At 44.4% G+C, this 18,801-nt stretch overlaps 1 protein-coding gene across 1 annotated transcript in view; it reads right to left on the bottom strand.

Annotated features, from left to right (window-relative positions):
* ptch1 (patched 1) overlaps positions 1 to 18,801 on the bottom strand; it is a 50,482-nt gene that overhangs the window by 10,245 nt on the left and 21,436 nt on the right. The window contains 10 exon segments of the mRNA XM_018675292.2: positions 1,876 to 2,059; positions 6,479 to 6,621; positions 7,972 to 8,281; positions 9,119 to 9,788; positions 10,432 to 10,550; positions 13,737 to 13,862; positions 15,201 to 15,299; positions 15,589 to 15,744; positions 15,858 to 15,989; positions 17,813 to 17,960. Of these exon segments, the coding sequence (XP_018530808.1) occupies positions 1,876 to 2,059; positions 6,479 to 6,621; positions 7,972 to 8,281; positions 9,119 to 9,788; positions 10,432 to 10,550; positions 13,737 to 13,862; positions 15,201 to 15,299; positions 15,589 to 15,744; positions 15,858 to 15,989; positions 17,813 to 17,960 (2,087 nt within the window).

The raw sequence follows: 18,801 nt of genomic DNA, 5'->3' as shown, positions 1-18,801 counted from the left end.
TAGAGAGACAATGAAAGGTAAGGTCAGTTTGTAGGAAGTAAAAAAACAAACCAAAAAACAAGATAGAACTTCATATTAACTCAGCCTTAATCACCATATCATTTTTATGATTTTGCACTCTGGAAGCAGAAGCCACAGAGCCCTGCAAGATGATGAAGTTTCAATTCAGAGAAACAGATTACTGAGGAACATTAAGGAAGTAATCAGATAAATCAACAATGGCAACGATGACATCTGCAGATGATATTTGTCTGTTCTGATTAACTAGCATTAGGCTCTGATCATTTAGTGTATCTGCAGAAATAATTTTGGACTCTTCAGCCAAACCACCAATATCAAGGACTTTCCCTCCCTAATCCGACCTTGTTCCAAGAGTAGCTACATCTGCGGGCAAGTGTGCATGTGTGTGTGTCTGTGTGTGTGTGTGTGGCGGGGGTGGGCGGAGCAGTGTGAAACAGAGCTCCATTGACTCAAACCCAGCCAGTCTGTGGCCCAGCCTGGCTAATGAGGGCCTATCAGTTCCAGACACAGCAGAGTGTCAGACCTAACGTTGATTCACGGTAATTACAATGTCAGAATCACCACCATTACCACACCCTAAACTTAGCACCGCCACATAAAGCATAATATAGATGCATAAACACGCATACCTGCCTGTCATTCTGCTATGAAGTCATCTTTGGTGCTAAGAAAACAGTGTGTTCATTCAGATTTTTCTCTTGCAGTTTAATTAATAACACATTTCTGCTTACGGCAATTCGAAAGACTTACTCTGAAACTCTGCATCAAGAGCTAACTTTATATCTGCCTATATGTCTTTTTTCTTATAAAAATACATGTTTTGGGGCTGTCTGGTGTTGGTATGAGTGTGTATATTCCACATTGCCTCAAGGGTCAGACAGGAGCACTTGCTAACATGGTTTGGCCCATTATAATTTCAACTATAAATTTCCATTAGGGCACAAGTTGGCTTTCAGCCAAACACCAATCTGCTCTGAGGGGGGCTCCCGCACAGCCGAGCACTTCACGCTGCTTATCCAATCATATTCCCCCCCTGTAAAGGACTTCCTGCTTGTTATCCAATTGTGCCTCCCACCCAAACCCAGTCTTTCCTTGTTATCCAATCATTTTCCTCCCCCGTGGAGCACTTCCTGACTTGTACCAAATCACAGACTGGAATCAAACAACAACATGACTGTACTTTTTATATGAGTTACAGTCTGTGTGTGTGGTAGGGAAATGAGAACAGGGTGTGTGTAGTGTTTGGGGTCACTGAGTTTTAATAATGTTTCTGTGTGCATGTGTGTGTATGTGCGTGCGTGTGTGTGTGTGTGTGTGTGTAAAGCTAGGGCCCCATGGTAGCCAGGATTATAGCATTCACCACAGGCACCATTAGAAGAACCACAGTGAGCCGTGTCTTGGTCCTCAGCCCTGCAACCTGAGCTCACACATACACAAACACACACACACACACACACACACACACACTGCAGCAGTACAGTAAAGTCTACTACCTCTCTTAAAGCTAAGAGGCAGACAAGGGGCAATAACTCAAACCACAAGAGGTAAACACCGCTCGTATGTAGCAGCCGTCTTATGGAACCTGAAAAAAGTCGCAGAGGCCAATGAGCCCCACAAAATTTAGGCTTAAAGTTTCAGTAAGCAGTTCGCAGATGCAATTTGTTCAGCTGTGCCATGTCGCAGGTATGAACTTCAATATTTCCAATTTCTGCAATGCTTCATTTGTTGGAGCTAACAACATCATTATTGAATTTTCCTTCCTTGTGTGAAAGAAAAACTCTATCCCATTACCCTCTAAGGCATCCTTGTAGGCAGTTGTACCATATTTTGTGAACTTAGGGCACGCTGACTTACTGCTGAGGCGTGTCTCGGGCATGGAGTCGGTACGGTCGTGAAGCCACTCCGGAGGGTGTGGGCGAATGTTGGCCTGCGAGGCAGCGTATGCCACAGGATCATTGCTGACCCAGGCGGTTAGGTAGATGTAGAAAGCCCCGGGGTTGATTATCCCATCTGCATCAACAAGCCTCTGACGAGTCAACTACAAATAGGAGAAAGGATATGAATTAATGATAATACAGTAATTATTAATATAGACAATTAAGTCTTGCTGTTTCTATCAGAACACAACTTTTAGACACATACTTGCAAGTATTTTAGAGGTTTAAATAAGGCCCTTCACATTTTTTCCGTGCTAAGCCAAATTTTGAAATTTGAAAATGGAATAATTAGCAAATGGAAAAGGCGCAACAGAGGTAAGAAAAAATTAGGTGGCGCTTGCATGGGAAATCATCCTGTGGTCGTGAAGTATACATTGGACACGAAAAGGCATTGTGGAAATAAGACATGTTGAACCAAAACATTCTACAGGTGAGCTGACCACAGACATGCTTATTTATACACATGCATGAGTGCAAGAGAACGGAGCAGCTTTCAAAATAAGAGTCAAATATTAGTCCCTCTCTCTTTCCAACCAAAGAAAAATCAACAAGTCAAACACTGGTCGCCTTTCTGAAAATTCCCGTACTTCTCATCACAGCTTCCCAGAATTATCATGCCACATTAAAACATGGAAAATGCTGCATCAGCTTCTCCCTTTACATACAGTAGATATTGGCTGGCCAACCTCAGGCCTAATGTCCTGACCACTCTGAATAAATTTCTGATGGAGGCCTTGGAGCGCTTTTCTGTCAAGAAGCAGCTGCTCATGATGAATGTGCTACCAAGACCTCTCGAGTCTAAACGCGCTAATATATTGATATTTATTATGTGAGACTAGATATCATCTGACATTTTTACTACAGCAGAGTTGCTTAAAATGTGTACTACTTTTTTGACTGTTTCAGCTATGTAAAATGAGTAAATGTGATATTAACATCATTAGTGGTTGTTTTTTTTAAACCAATGTAACATACATCTGCCTTTGGTTCAGACTGAAATATCTCAAAAACTACTGGATAGAGTGCCATGAAATTTTGGACAAACATTCATGGTGCTCAGAGGATAAATCCTACTGATATTGGTTATCCCCTGACCCTTTCTCTTGTGCCATGAGGTTCATTTTTGTGGTTTTAAGTAAGATATGTGCCATGAAATATGGTACAGACATTCAAGTTCCCATCAGGATGAACTTTGTTGATACTTTTCCTTTATTTACTGCCATCAGTGTGTCAGTGTTAGCATGCAGACGTTAGCATTTAGCACTGCTGTCCCTAAGTACAGCTTCACAGAGCTGCTAGCATGACTGTAGACTGTTGTTTGTGATCACAATCCCAAAGTTGAAAACACCAGCAGTCCAGGTACTTCATACATCAGTATTGCTTAAGTTGAATTCCCTTACACTGTAGGCACTCTCAGACCAAACCCATGTTTCCGTTTTCAATATGTTCCCTAGCTCTGTTTCAGTCATTTGCTGTGATGGCTGTGCTCAGTATGTAGACAAGAATGGCTTCCCTGCTCAGGGCTGTTACTTTCACCCTCCCATGTGGATGCAGAGGAGTGTAGCTTAGCATTGCTACCTCCTGAGAGGTAAAACCATTACAGCACACCGCTCTGTCACTCTCCCTTCTAGGAACTATAAATCCCTTCTTTGCAGAGGCAGGGAGAGTTTTGGGGGTGAAGCTGGACTCATGGGGTTAGGTAGATGAAGAAAGGAGTGGGGGGGTTTTGTGATGGGGTGGGGGGTTGGGGGGTAAGGGGAGAAAAATTGCTTGAGTTAGCGTAACAATAAAAAAATTGGCTGGAGTCCCTGAGCGCGTCTGTGTGCAGTTAACCTGGTTGTTAACACTGAAGGAAATGCCACCCAGCAAATGGAGTAGAGCTATAAAAATAACACAACATCTGTACAAATGTTGCTCACACTTGCTTCTCCTGACCCCTACGGGTACCCAGAATGCCCGGCGCCACAGACCAACCCGAACCCTGAGAAGAAAAGAGCCCTTGATAGTGTGGCCTTCTTTAGCACTTTCCAACTTTCCAGCTCCCTCTTTTCTCCATACCCACCTCCTGTATTCACTCTCCAAATCTTTATCTTTCAAATGCCTTATTTTTCAAACCACACACACATGCATGCACACACACACACACACACACACACACACACACACACACTCACACACTCACTAACACAGACAACCAGGTTCCATATGATTCCTTGGCCAGGGCCATGAAGAACGAATGGTCGCCCAGCACAGAGAGAAATGTTAGCAGCGACAGATCAAAGGCAGAACACCTCTGCACGGATCCATGGAGTGGCATATCAAAATAAAACATCTAGCTTTGCAATTTGCCAGGGTTGGAAAAGATCTGGTCCTCATTTTGAGCCACAAAAAAACAGCTACTGCTGTAAGTGCACACACAACAGACAAAAGCAGAGCACACACTCAAAACATACACATGCACACACTGAGCTGCCTCAAAGAAACCACGTGTTTCAGCTCCCCTCATTCAAAGAGGACACAGCAGTGGAGCGCGGAGGGAGGGAAAGGGAGGGAGGAAGAGACGGAGAGAGAGAGCAAGAGTGGTAGTGTGAGCAGGAGTTAGTGAAGGAGAGTTAGAGAGAGAGGGGGCAAGAGAGAGAGCCGGATTCCAGAGGATCTGGATTGAATTTAACAGCGGGATACGCAACAACTGTATGTCTTCAAGCTGTCACGGGAAGCCCAGGCAGCTCTGCTGGCGGCCCCCACGCCTCACGGCAAATACACTTCCCTCACAGGCACAGGAAATGATGTCACAGGGCCGCACACCAGGCCTGTCTCTGCTTCCTGTCGGCTAGTGGAAGGGATGGGAAGAGTGGTGTGCTGCTGCAATGGAGCTCAATGGGGTTGGAGAAAAAGCCCAAAACAAACAGCTAAGCAAGAGCAGAGGGATCGGGGTGGGGGGTGGGGGTAAAAGCTTTCATACACATCTGCAGACATGCACGACATGCAAGACTCAAACACAAATTATAAATATAAATAAACACATGACACAGTGGAGCTATATGTCAAAGTTAATTATCTTTGAGGAAAATTATCTGAGTGTTGAAAAGGACATGGCTTGTTTGCAGAATTCCTGGCCAAGAATTTTGTTTTTATATTTCTCCAGTTCCTTATCTTTTGTTTTCGCTGTGTCCTGCCAAAGAATGCAGCCATGCATCCATGTATGTTGTTTTTTGGTGGTGGTACCAAACTAAAAACAGTATGCGATGCCCTGCTGGAGCTGAGCAAGTTTCCCCAGCTCCACGAACATTTATCTTTCTGTTCTCATTTTCTCCTCACTTTTTGTCATTATCAACTTGCTGGCATCATTCTCCTGACAGAGGAGAGACAAGATTTGATCTTCCACCAAGTTTCTTTCTGGACCTCCATGTGAGAACTCAGCTGCTCCCTAGCTTGACTTGTGGCACTGATGGATGTCGAACACCTCCTCCAGTGCCGCACTGGAGACACGGCTCACCTCAACAGCTGAACTGGAGTTTGTCAGGTGATTAAGATAACTACTTCTGTTGTATACTCAATCTCATTTTTCTTCTTTTGACTTCAACTCAGGTGCAATGTCAACAGCCATCCCAATGTCTGAGCAGACAGAGCCCTCTGGAATTCTTGAATGAATCAGCCAAATCTAGGCATTTCTCTACCTAAAATCATGTGCTGTGTCTTTTTATGAAAACATTGCTTTCAGTGGGCTCTGATGTTTAAATGCACTTTCTCTGACACACTAGTAAACCTCAGGGGTTCAGCTCATTTGGCTGCATAGTGAGGCCCACTAGCTCAACTCATCCTTTATCAAAATAAAAAAAAGCAAATCTTTTGTAAAATTTTGTTATAAATCCACTCCTTTGTGATTCCAGTTCATTTTTGATGATTCTAATTATTCTTTCTCATGGGGCTGCAGAATCCAGGGTAATTATTTATAGACCTATTGGGGCCTGCAGGAATTTCTCTGTAGTGCAGTGATTTCTTTTAGCATCCCAACTTTCACATACTACGAACTGTGGCTGGAATCCCTGACAAAGTGTCACACTGAAAGGCTTGATGCTAAGTAGAGTCACTTGCAAGGCCCTGCATACATGTGCATCACACACACACAAAGGACAAATGGTTTAAATGAAGACTTAATAGGTTTTTCAGAGACAGACTGCAGCCCCAGCGAGAGCTTTAAATTCCTGGACTCGGTAAAGTCATCACAGACAGAAGATGAAGACAGAGAGAGAGTAAGAAAGAGAAAAAGACAAATACAAAGAGGCCGTTTTAAAGCTGGGTGTGGGTCTTCTAGCCCCAGTCACACATAACACAGACTGCTAGGGATGTCATGATACCACTGAAATTCCACGATTCTCAATATCAAATTTGATACCATGGCAGAGGCTGCTTTACAGGCAGCTTTACAAGTGCTAACACACAAATTTCAGGATATGACCAACATGTTGCTCACTTTTAATCGTGGGAATAACTGACATGACCTTAAATCCTGAACATACCAGGTTGAAGTTGATGGGTTTGTCTCTGCGTCCTGTCTGCACCAAAAGCTTGTACGCCAGGACGCCATCGTCAGAGCCATTCCTGTAGCTGTTGTGTGTGATGCGGCCGGCCTCCCAGTCCTTGTCAAAAGCCTGCTGGAGACCTGAAGGAAAACCACAACCTTTTAGATGTGGATGTTTGAAAAGGTTGTTCCCCCGCAACACACTAGCAAAGCCCAGTTCACAGGACAACAGAAAACGGTACAAGAGAACATAACACAACACTGCAACCTAAGCCTAAGCCGAACCCTATAATAAATCGAATTGATGAATAAGATAACTCAGTTCCAATCTCAACCACCAAACAAGACTTCAAAAGCCTAAAATAGGCTGCATTTGATTCAAAGCAATCATTAGGGAATATATCAGTAACACGTGTCTCCTTTTCTATACCACTCTCTAATCCATATGTGTATCACTCCCCTCCTCTCGGCTCTCCCCCCAAGGCCCATGCTGTGGTCCGTCTGTGGGAGATGTTGTTTTGGGTCTCGTTGCTTGGCCTGTCTGGCTCCAATTTGTCCCACCATTGCAGAGAGCAATATCAGACACAGTTCTCTCTCTCTCTCTCTCTCTCTCTCTCTCTCTCTCTCTCTCTCTCACCCACACACTCTCTGTGTGGTTCCCAGCCGGCTCACACACAGACTCACATCATCTGTTTTATCGTTAGGGGCAAATCAGCCCATTCCTGGACCAGGCTGACATGTGGAAGATAATATTCTTGTTCAGTGGCACTGAGCTGTCAGTTCTGGGTACACAACCAGCAACCCATCCCACACTGAATTCTGCTATCATACAACATTAATTTAAGGTCCCATAAAATTGAAAGTGTGGCACGGTGCCTGTTATATGACAAATATTCATGATTTTCAAGTCATGAATCTTGATAAAATTGACAAAAACTGGCACAGACAGCACTAATGTGAGTAGGATGAGTGTATTTAAGTGCCCGTGTGCAACGCCAGCATCATCTGCAACTATCTCCACTGTCAAAAGTTTGAACATGCTCTATATTGCCTAAGCCTGAGTATAAAAATATGGCCTCCCACTTTGTCCTCCTCCATCAGCCCCACTTACAGAAGACACAAGTGATTTTAATCAGCTACTGTCAGTGTCCATTTTGCAATCCCACCTACTTCTGAACTCCTAGCCCAACATCTTGTTTCTTGCAGATTCATGTCAAAACACAGAAGAAAATTATGATCTCAAAACTGTTTCATGAGAAAGTAAATTATTCCCATGCCTGAACTATTTTAAACAGTGATGTTAAATGAGGTATTAATAACAAAATGGTCTGTGACATCAGTCTTAGAGTAACATTTAAGTGATCTAACACTGACTCTGAATCATATTGCTACATCTGACCCACTTTTTTGTGAAAAGCTAACACTGAAGTTGTGAGCAAATCCAGCTTAAGTCTGTTTGGGGTGGCACTTACATAGAAAGTTTAATTTTACCTTGCAGCCAGTCCCTGAAGTAGTGAAGCCACATGCGGGGCAACTGTCCGTTGTCCTCCTTCAACACGTAGCGAACAGTGTGGAACCGCTGGTGGAGCTGGTGCATCAGCGGCTGGTTCTGGGCGTAGTCAGCCCGCTGTGTCACCACGTACATGTTGTAGAAGGAGAAGAATTTGAACTGGGCACCGATGAAGTCGTACTCGCTTGTCTCTCTGGGTACGATGTCTGTCAGCTCCAGGCCATCCCTCACCTGAGTGGTCCCGTACAAACTGACTCCCAGCAGGCAGAGGAACAGCACGATTACAACCACCTAAAAATGAAAATAGAGCTTCATCGTCAACTGACTGCATGGAGTGATGGCGGGACAGCTTCCACTCGCACTAACTGCTGCTTAAACCGTGTTGCATGTTCTAAATGAGAGCAAAAATATATGAAATGCATAATCTGCAGTGATTTTAGCAACATTTTCCAAAAGATGCACTGGAGGAACTGCTCACAAAACCAGGGAAAACAAAGAAAGTGAAGCATGAAGCAAGACACTTGGCTTCTACTAATCTGGCTAAACCATCTGCTTGTTTACAACCCGCCTGACAATCTGACTACTTGTGTTTCTTGCCCCATCAGAGTTTCACTGTAGTAAAGTTGCCATGATACCCAAAAAATAAGAAAATAAAACCCAGGTTGTAAAAAGAATGAATTTTCCTCTAAGTCATTCAGCAATAAGGGGAGTACTGGATTAAGGCATCAGAGGAGTGCATGAAGTAATTTGGTAATATGGAGAAACATTTGACAGTATGATGAAACAAGTAAGATTTTCTAACAATGTCAAGTACAGGTCACCACATGATTTCAGTTCTGGAAGGCTTTAAGAGGACAGGCCACCCACTAGACTGAGGTCAGACTCTGTGAGTGTGTGTGTGTGATTGTATGTGACTCAGATATGACATGACCACAACCTCCACCCTAGATTTTCTCCTACTACTCTAATCGCTCTGGTGACTAACTGTCCTATTCAAATTATCACCACAGTGAGTCAGCGCAAACTCACTTACCTCACACAGAAGCCTTCCCCCGCCTCTTTCCCCATCTCTCTTCTCCACAAACACACACACACATGCAGAGAATCACAGAGAGAAACTAAACTCACCTTGGTGGTGGGCTGCAGGAGGAAAGGAGCGTAATGCTTCTCAGCAAATGAAGCCAGGGTCCAGCGGGAGCAGGGCGGCTCGAGGCAGCGCAGGCCAAGCGAGGCTTCCCCAAACTGGGACAACAGGTCCCGCGTGGAGCTGTTGTTCTCTGGGCTCTGGCCAGTAGATGAGGCTGCATCACCCTGAGGGACTGAGCTGGCGTTCGAAGTCGGGGCGGCGGGAGGAGGCGCGGGATGATGATGTGAGAAGGTGGCAGAACCTCGAGATCCCCCGTTACTCCGGCTCCCGCTGTTGTTGTTGTTGAGGTTGCTGTGATTGCTGCTGCCGCTGGCGTTGCCGCCGTAATAGTCGCTGCTGGGGTTGCTCCTGGTCGGAGCTGGGTTGATGGGCTGCACGGAGATCTGAGATCTGGGCTCAGCTGTGGTGTAGAAGGCCTGAGTTCGGGGGTCGTACTCTGTTCTGAGCTGTACCGTGGACTGCATGGTGATTTCGGTCTGCTGGGCAAAGCCGTGGCTGCTGTAAGAGGGAGGGGGGCTGCTGTAGCTTGGGGGAGGAGTGCGGTATGAGGGAGGGGGGGTGCGATAGGATGGGGGAGGGCTGTAGCGACTCCCATCCGCCCCATCCAGGTACACCTGAGGTTCGATCTGGATCACACGATTGGCACATGGGCTGAAGAGATAAACACAGTGGAAAAATGTCAGATCATGGACTGGTGGGAAAGATATATATATAAGATATATGTGGAGACTAAACAGGGAAATTTTAATTTCAGATTTAGTGAAATTGTAAATAACTTTCAAGTTTATGGTATTCTAGAGAAGTCTTAGCAGAGACATTTATTAATATTTAAGATGAACAGCATTCAATCTATTAAAAATCTTTTATCAGTCCTATGTTATTGCGAGTCTTTTTTTATTCTCCCTGCCAACAGCATGAAATATAGTGCTTAGACCCAACAAGGGAATTTATTAGTGTGTGTGCACATCTGTACACTCGCTGTGCCAACAAGCATGCCCCGACTGGCAGGCAGACTGGTGAAGTTCAATAAAGACCGATGACAGATAAACAGACAGTCAAACAACCAGGCAGCCAGACAGAAACAGACAACTTAAGCAGTAATTAGGTTTTGACTGAGAGGGATTAAGGGCGAAGATATCTCCGAGATAACTGTGTTTTTTAAAGTTATTCATTGTCAGATCGGAGATCAGAGGAAAACATGAAAGGGAGGTATGAATGAATGAACAGAAAAGCAATAACTTTCATCAGCAATGAAAGGACTTGTTTGTGTAGGGCCTCGTAGGTGTGCGCACACCTGTAGAAGCAGCAGAAAATGTCGAAGCGGCGGTCCTCTCGTCGGTAGAGGTCCATGCTGAGGATGGCGGGGAAGATGAGCAGCACCATGGCAAAGTTAAACACCACAACCACTGCAGCCTGCGAGAAATGCAGAAAACATTATGTTATTTTGTGGAAAAGGTTGCTTTCATTACAGACAAGGAGCGGGACAGATGGACTTTTAAACATTTTTGTACAATTGAAAAGTGATGGCGGAGACAAAGTGGGAGACACAATGTATAGAAAGTTCTGGTGGGATAAAAACTCTAAAGAAACCCGGGGCCTCAAAAATGTGGCTACTTAAGAATAAACTCCACAGAAAATAAAAAATAAACACAAAACCACAAATCGCAGAGTAAAGATTTAATGTAATGTAATGGAAGGTATTTCTCACTTAGTGTTCCTGCATCTACATCCCTGCACTATTTCCAAATTGGAACTAGGAAACCTTAAATACACCTTAAAATAACACAATCTGAACAAGCTGGCGTCAAGGAAAAACTGCCTTTCAACACATTTTCAATTCAAGACAAAAAATCTTGAGTGTGCAGAGAAAAAGCAAGGCATGTGTGTGTGTCTGTGTGTGTGTAATAGAAGCCAGTACAGTGTTGTGGTTAAGTATTTGAAGGTGGTGCACTGGAGCAGAGGGTGGGGGTTGGGGTTAGGTTGGGGCCCTGCCCAGAGTACAATCTGGATCTTGCGTAGTTGCCAGACCACTACACACACACACACACACACACACACACACGCGCACACACACACACACACACACACAATCCAGCGTGTGTGCCAGACCACCCAAGGAGCCGGAGGCCCGCGGGGCCTGAGGTGATGAGCAGGCGCTGCGGCTGCACAGACAACACACACCCCTTACACACACACACGCACGCACAAAAATGCACATACACATTAGTATCTGCTGCCAGCTTCAAAAACTGTACAGCCTCCTACTTAAACCACACCTTAACACCAGCCAGACACACACACTCACACATCCTCGCCTTCCTTCATTCCACAGCTCACTACTCAGTCAACAAGAGAGGAATAATGTGAGAGAAAAGAGAGATGAAGATAGAAAAAAAACCCTGTAAGTAGAGTAGAACAATTAATTCTCAACTGGCCCACTAACGTCCAGACAGCTACAGTATGACTCCACTCACATACACACTCTCAGACACACACACACACACATAGCGACCGCTAGCTGACCCCCAAGTGGGGAGATTTATCATCACATCTGTCCTCCACGCATGAATGTGTGTGTTCCTGTGTGTGTTTTCGCGTTGTTATCTGGACAAGATTCCTGTTTTTTTGTCCATACTGATGGAAGGAAGCAAATGAAGAGATGTAGCGGAAGGAAAGGGAGAGGGAGATGAAAACACGGAGGAGTCGACAACAGGAAGTTTTTAATGGTGATAAAAGACACACTCACTCACACACACACACACACACACAGACTGACACATATCTCTGCATTGATAAGAGGCTGAGAGATGAGCACCACTAGTTGCAGCTGTGCATGTCTGTGTATGTATATGTCTGTGTTCCATAGATGGGTATCAGCATGATTGTCTACCCCACTGTAAGTCTGCCCTCCACCAGTCACAAAACCACAAGTGTAAAGTATGCATGCTATGTGCATGTGTGTGAGCCTGTCTCTTAAGTGTGTGTATTTGTGTGCATGTGTGTGTGTGTATAAAACGAGGCTGCATGGATTAGACCCATGGGGTAAATGGATCATGTTTGACAGACTTGCTGTACTAAAGCCATCTATCCACACATGCTAATATTGTACTCACTGTGGCGACATCTTGCCTCACTGTGTGTGTGTGTGTGAGATAGCTAGGGAGTAAAGGTGGGGGTGGGGGGTATTATTTTGCTCAACTACCATAGTGTACACAGTATAATCTATTGATTCTGCATTCTAGCTGTTGGGAGCAGACAGACTTTACAAGCTTTCGATGTTTTCCCCAGAAAACATTACCAGCAGCAGACTGGAAAATAAAACCCCTAAAATAAGACTACAGAATCAACTTAAAGTCATGAGATGTTTCCCCATCGTAATATACAGTGTCTTGTTGGTCCAGGGATCACACTGGTGGCTGCTGCTTCTTCACAAGGCTACCGCTGCCCCCCAGCTGAGTGAACCTACTGTACCTACTTTGCTGTGTTAGACCACAACCATGAAGACAGGAAAAAAATCTAACTGTCTAGTAGTATAACACAGTTTAAGAAAAGCACTGGACAAACAGCACATAGCAGTGCAGTGCTATGTTAATTGAATATAGTGATAGCCTCCATTACTAATGACAATGTGATTGGACCATGCTCAATATTAAGCCCAACACTGACCCGATCACCGAGCTCATATGTCAATCAGATCCACTTTAAGCAACTCTTTTTCAGGCCTTATATCACGGTTCTATTTTCTCCTTGTCTATTTCTTATACTGCTGCAAAACCTTAATACAGGAGTCATCAAAGGTTTAATCTGACTTTATCCCCTCATTACAGTATCTATCATTGTGACTGAGTGAGTGTTTATATGAATTAACAACTATGTGATTATTGGAGGCATTTTGTCAGACTGACAGACGTCTCTTTCTGTCCCAGTTTTCACTGTTCTGGTGACGTCTATAATTACTGACAGATGTTAGCAAAGTCAGAGCTCCCCTCTGGATCCCCCCACCTTCATACACATACATGCACTTACACACACACACACACACACACACACACACACGCACACACACAGACAGATTCAGGCACACGCACACACAAAAAGCAAGACCATTGCTTTTCAAACCTCCCACACAGATACTACAACTCTCCACACTCACACATACGCATGACCGTGAGGATATGCAAGTACTCACACACACACTCTCTCTCTCTCTCTCTCACACACACACACACACGCATGCAGAAGGATTCAGTTACATGGACCTCAGCCACAATCTGGACAGACACCGGGCCCACTACTAAACAGCCTCAAAGAGGGAGGGAGAGGGCTGGATGGATTTAACCAAACATACACACGCACATGCATGCACACGCATGCATGCACACACACACACACACACTTTCAGTTTGATGAATGAAATCAATAAAACTATGGTCTGAAGAAATCTGGAGCCAATGAGGACTGGAACAGGACTATTAGTAAGAGAGAGGCCCCACACGACTGAACTCTCTCTCACACACACACACATATATATACACACAGTCAAACACACACGCGCACAAACACACACCCCCGCACGAACACACTCACTACGGGGCATACCTGTAGAGAAAAGGCTCTGAGCGCCGGGATGGGGATGAGGGCTGCCATGAAGAATGCTGTGACGTTACTGATGGAGGTGAGGGCTACGCTGGCCCCTGTCCTCTTCAGACATTCCCCCGTACGGTCCTGACATAGACAGAGAGAGGCAGATGAAAGGAAAAGCAATGAAACTCAACTCGTTTGATCCGATTTTAGCCAAAGGCAAATGTGTAATACTTGAGATTATGTCCAATTATCATAATACTGATGTGACTGACAGTGATTGCAATGTTTCTTGACGCCCTCAAGGACTTAGATAATCCACCTGGGCCTGTCTACGTCTGTCTGACAAGTGAGGGAAAGAGGAGAAAGCGCAAAATAACCCGTTGCCTCTCAAAACAAATCAATTTTTAGTGAAATCGTAGCTGCTGAACAACCTGTTTTTACTATTTTATTGTGCAGCGATAAGTGCGCACACACCCCTGGATGGTTTGACTGCAATTGTATGATGATTTGAGGACGTGCAGGACCACACAGGGAGTGTTTGCAAGAGTGTGCATCTCTGTGTGTTTGTGTTTGTGTGTGTGTGTGTGTGTGTGTGTGTGTGTGTGTGTCAGACAGGAGAGATCAGGTTCAGCTCTGTTTAGTTTTCATCTCAGCCACACAAAGGAAGCTGGGGGATGAGGGAGGCATAGAGACAAGGGCTAGAAGGGGAGAGAAACAGGGGAAAACAAAAACAAGCAAATACATGCCTGTGCTTTCCCCCTCTGGAGATGAAAAGCCATCCCGCTCCACGAAAATACACACACGATTACACACACACACACACACACACACACACACACACACACACATACCCATGTGATGTAGAAATTTTCACTTTATTTACACTGTTCTGTATGTGCCTTGATCTGCTTGTGAGGAAAATGTCTGTGCTACAGCGCATCAAACGACATTATACACATTTGACAAGTATTTCAGAACCACTCCAGAGCATTAATTTAAGCCAGTGACTCAATATTTATAAGTGTGATAAGTGTGATGGATGCGATAAAGACAAAATCTGAAAGTCAGGTTGTTAGCTTAGATATTACCTAAAACTGTACAATCAAACAAAAAATCCACAACAAAAGCTGTCCAGTGCCTCGAGATAACTTCTGTTGTGAATTGGCACTATATAAATAAAATTTGACTTGACTTGACTTGAAAAGCTTTGAGGACAAATGCAAAATATGGTGTTAAACGCAAAAACAGAATTTATTATCAAATACAGACTGCAACTACAACTGCTGTTTTCAAAAAAAGGAACACATTTAATGTGGAGATTAGATAGGCGGGTGTGTGTGTGTGTGTGGCACATGGGTTGTTTGATGCTACATCACAGGCACAGACAGGCTTTCACACATTCCTCTATAGAGGAGATAAGATAGCAAAGGGGTAGGAACAGGGTGAGCGAGAACGGGCGAGTGTTGATGTTTGCCTCACCTCGAACGGGATCCTCTTGTTCTGTCCGGTCTCACTGAAGGCATGAGCAAGGAGGAAGACATCATCTACTCCAACTCCCAGAGCCAAGAAGGGTAGCACCTGCAGCGCGCACACACACACACACACACACAAACTTCATCAGCTTCACACGTTTTAGTTTTTGCTTTTTGAACTGTAGAGCTCTGAACACTGTAAATAACCACAGACAATTTTTCAGATCCTGTATAATCAAGGGTAGAAGGGTGTCAATGATCAAACATATTATCTCATGTAATCTCATTACACTATACAATGATTTTCAGTGTCTTTTTTGACTGTGAGTCAGTAGATACTGACCTTTATAAACTGACAGACCAAAGACCGGCCCTTGGCATTGTATGCGAGTTACCTGTGTAGTGGCAGCATTGAAGGAGATGCCCAGGAGAGAGCAGAGGCCCAGGCCAGCTGCCACAGACAGCGTAACCAGCAGGACACCCGCCAGTCCCACAGCCCCCTGAGACTTGGCACAGTCCCACCGCAGCATGGTCAGACACGCGTAGGCCAGCTGCCAACAGCAAACACATAAATGAAATTATTAATCAACTTGTCGCACGTGTGAGTCGATCGTTAAATCTCTTCCCTCCTCTTTTCATTGACGACTTCTTTCTCCGTTCTTACCATAAGGAGGTATCCACTGGCCACACGGATGACGCTGATGTCGGAGAAAGATTTGAGAATATCTTCCAGGGTGGTGGTGGTGAAAGACAAGACTTTCTGGGATGAATTTGCTGACACACTCTGCAGCACCGCCTAGAGAGAGAGAGAGAGAGACAGAACAGAAACAAGTAGATGAAAGAAGAAGAAAGAAAACCCTCTGATGATGAGGTGAGAGCCACCTACAAAGCAAGTAACTGAAACTGCCTTATTGGTGCAATCTGTGAGTGAAGAATAAGACTTGTTTGGAATCTGGATTAAAATCAATTAGAATATATCAAAGTGATGATAACATAAGTGAAAATCACTGAAGTAAAGAACCAAAACATGACTTATTTGAACAAGTCTGCATATAACTAAATAAAATACTTCCCGCAAATACGTACATCTGCACAGGAGTGCATTTACTCTCCCACAGTGCAGCAGCGAGAGCAGCAGCAGCTCAGTGAAAGTTCAAGTTCAGTTTTAATGACCACTCAGCCATGACTCCCTGTTTTAAATTGTCAGATATTGTGTTCATTCATAATGAGCTACAGCTTTTTCTAGGAGGTTTGTTTTTAAACTAAATCAGCACTGCTCTCTACGCAATAAAGTCTAATAAAACTTTTTCCTCCTCATGACATTCTTCCCTTGATATAACAGCACAAATTTGCACCAATTCTCCATGCATAATAGACCCTTGCAAACTGCCTGTTTTCCAGTAGAATATGCATTTAAAACCTTTAAACTTATTCTAATTTTTCCCTCTATTTACATGGTCTTCCCTTAAATGTGTAATCCTCAAGGTATGTCACTGATTCAGTACAAGTTGCACCTCAGATGACAGTGCTTCCAGTCTGTTTTCTTCCAGCCTGTTTGATAAATAACATGTAATATACAGTACAGCGTGTCTCCAGGTTAAACAAAGACAAATCGCAGCCCTGAATGATGAGCTCTGCCTCTGTTCTAGGAGGTATTTGGGAGAATCTGCACAGTACCATGACCCATCCTTTCCCTCTCTCACTATCTCAGGGCAGACAGATGGCTTCAACATTGAACTGTAGTTACTGCTCAGTGGGGAGTGATGCTGGCTGACACACATTAGGAAGCACGCACTAGATCACACACACACTCGCACCCATGTGTGAACTTGCACATGTGTCAAGCACATACTGATATTCGTGCACATGCTATTCTTGCAGACACACCTAACCATGCATAATACACACCACAAACACACACACACATGGACAGAGAGTAACACAATTTGGCATCTTTGACTTCTTTTATGATTGCCATTGATAAAAACACTGTAATTGAATAAATGATCACACCTCTTTTTTTTTTGGTGATTCCAGAGCCCCCGAGATGAATGGTGCACATGCACACACTTGTATACACACGCACACACACACACACACACACACACACACACAAGGTCACACCATGTCGAACAGAGGTTGGGGCCCCCAAAACAAAGACCAGATGATGTCACACATGAGCCACCAATGGGGCCACAGCTGGGAAAGCAATTGTGTGTGAACTTTTGAGCGTGTTTGCATGTGTGTTTGTGCGTGAGTACGTGAAAGAGAGAGAGAGAGCACAAGAGAGAGAAGAGAGAAGAGAGAGAGAGATATCCAGCACTCCCTTAATGTATTCCAGACATGCTCTCCCTGTTGCTCTATTGCTCCTCTCTACTGAGCAGTGAGAGGGAAGCTTTAGCCCTTTACCACACACCAACAGTGGTTCTAGTATCTATCAGGGGCCCGGGCTTTGGATGGGGCCTTTCCATGTTCACCTGTATCCGGCCAGTGATTTACAATGTGGTTGTAGAGGATTTAGGGTAGATTTCTTTTCCCTTTTCTCTTTCCTTGCCCTATTTTCTGAATCTCTCTCTCTCTTTTTCTCTCTCTCTCATTTCAGAGTGCTTTGGCCCTTACCTCAGAGTATCTCCTCTGCCAGGCTTCCAGTATAGCTGCAGCTTTCTCTTCATTCCAGTTGATGTGGGAAACCTCCTCGTAGCCCCGAAAGTGCTCAAACATCTGCTTGGGAGTCATCAGCTGGAACATGGTCTGCAGGGCCTGGGCACTGGAAATAAGGGAAGGAGGGAGGGCAGCAGGCATGAGCGGGAGGAAAAGATGGAAAGGATGAAAGACGGAGAACAAAAAGGAGGAGGTCAATGAGGCGCGAGCCTTCACTGTCAACATCAAGTTTACACGGTAACATCAACAAGGCAATGAGCTGGCTTTCTGGATTGTGCAAAGAACATCAAAGAGGGTTTAAACTTGCATTTTGAAACGCGTGAGACCCGCCAATTAGTATTTTTGTTTTGATTCCCATCACCAGCTTGCACAAAAAGCTTTGAGTTATTTGAACTAAGCCCATAGATGAGGGAAAAAGCAATCTTTGAACACTTGTGGATTGGTTGTTTTTTAAAATATCCAGGTCCATCAGGAACACCAAGCCAACGGGGAGATGAGAGAAGCAGAGCAGATGGAATAATCCCAGAAACGCATCAACTAAAAAGGAAGAAACTTGAAATTTGCTTAATTTCTAAACCAGACATCCCAGAGCAGAGAGGGTGCTAATTTAACCCGTAGGGGGGGCATCAAAACCACAGCGCCTGGAGCACATTGGATAATAGTCATCATAAACAATGCTGTGTTAAGCACACCTGCTGCTTAGGCATAACACTGTTTCATCTGATTTGACTGTAGAGCCAAGAAATACAGATGCCCACAGCCATGAGACGTGCTGATTTTGCCACACACTGCACAGTACAAACATCCACTTGTTAAAAATCTTCATACTATGGCTACAAATAACTATTGTTCCCACTTCAAATGTCCATAACAACTGTTCAGAGCCCAAAGTAACATGTTTAAAATGCTTGTTTAACACAACCAAGAGTAAAAAGACCAAAGATGTG

This window comes from Lates calcarifer, linkage group LG13, assembly GCF_001640805.2.
Source record: "Lates calcarifer isolate ASB-BC8 linkage group LG13, TLL_Latcal_v3, whole genome shotgun sequence".
Classification (NCBI taxonomy): domain Eukaryota; kingdom Metazoa; phylum Chordata; class Actinopteri; family Centropomidae; genus Lates; species Lates calcarifer.
Note: the sequence above shows the minus strand (reverse complement) of the source record. Positions and strands in the feature narration are given on the sequence as shown.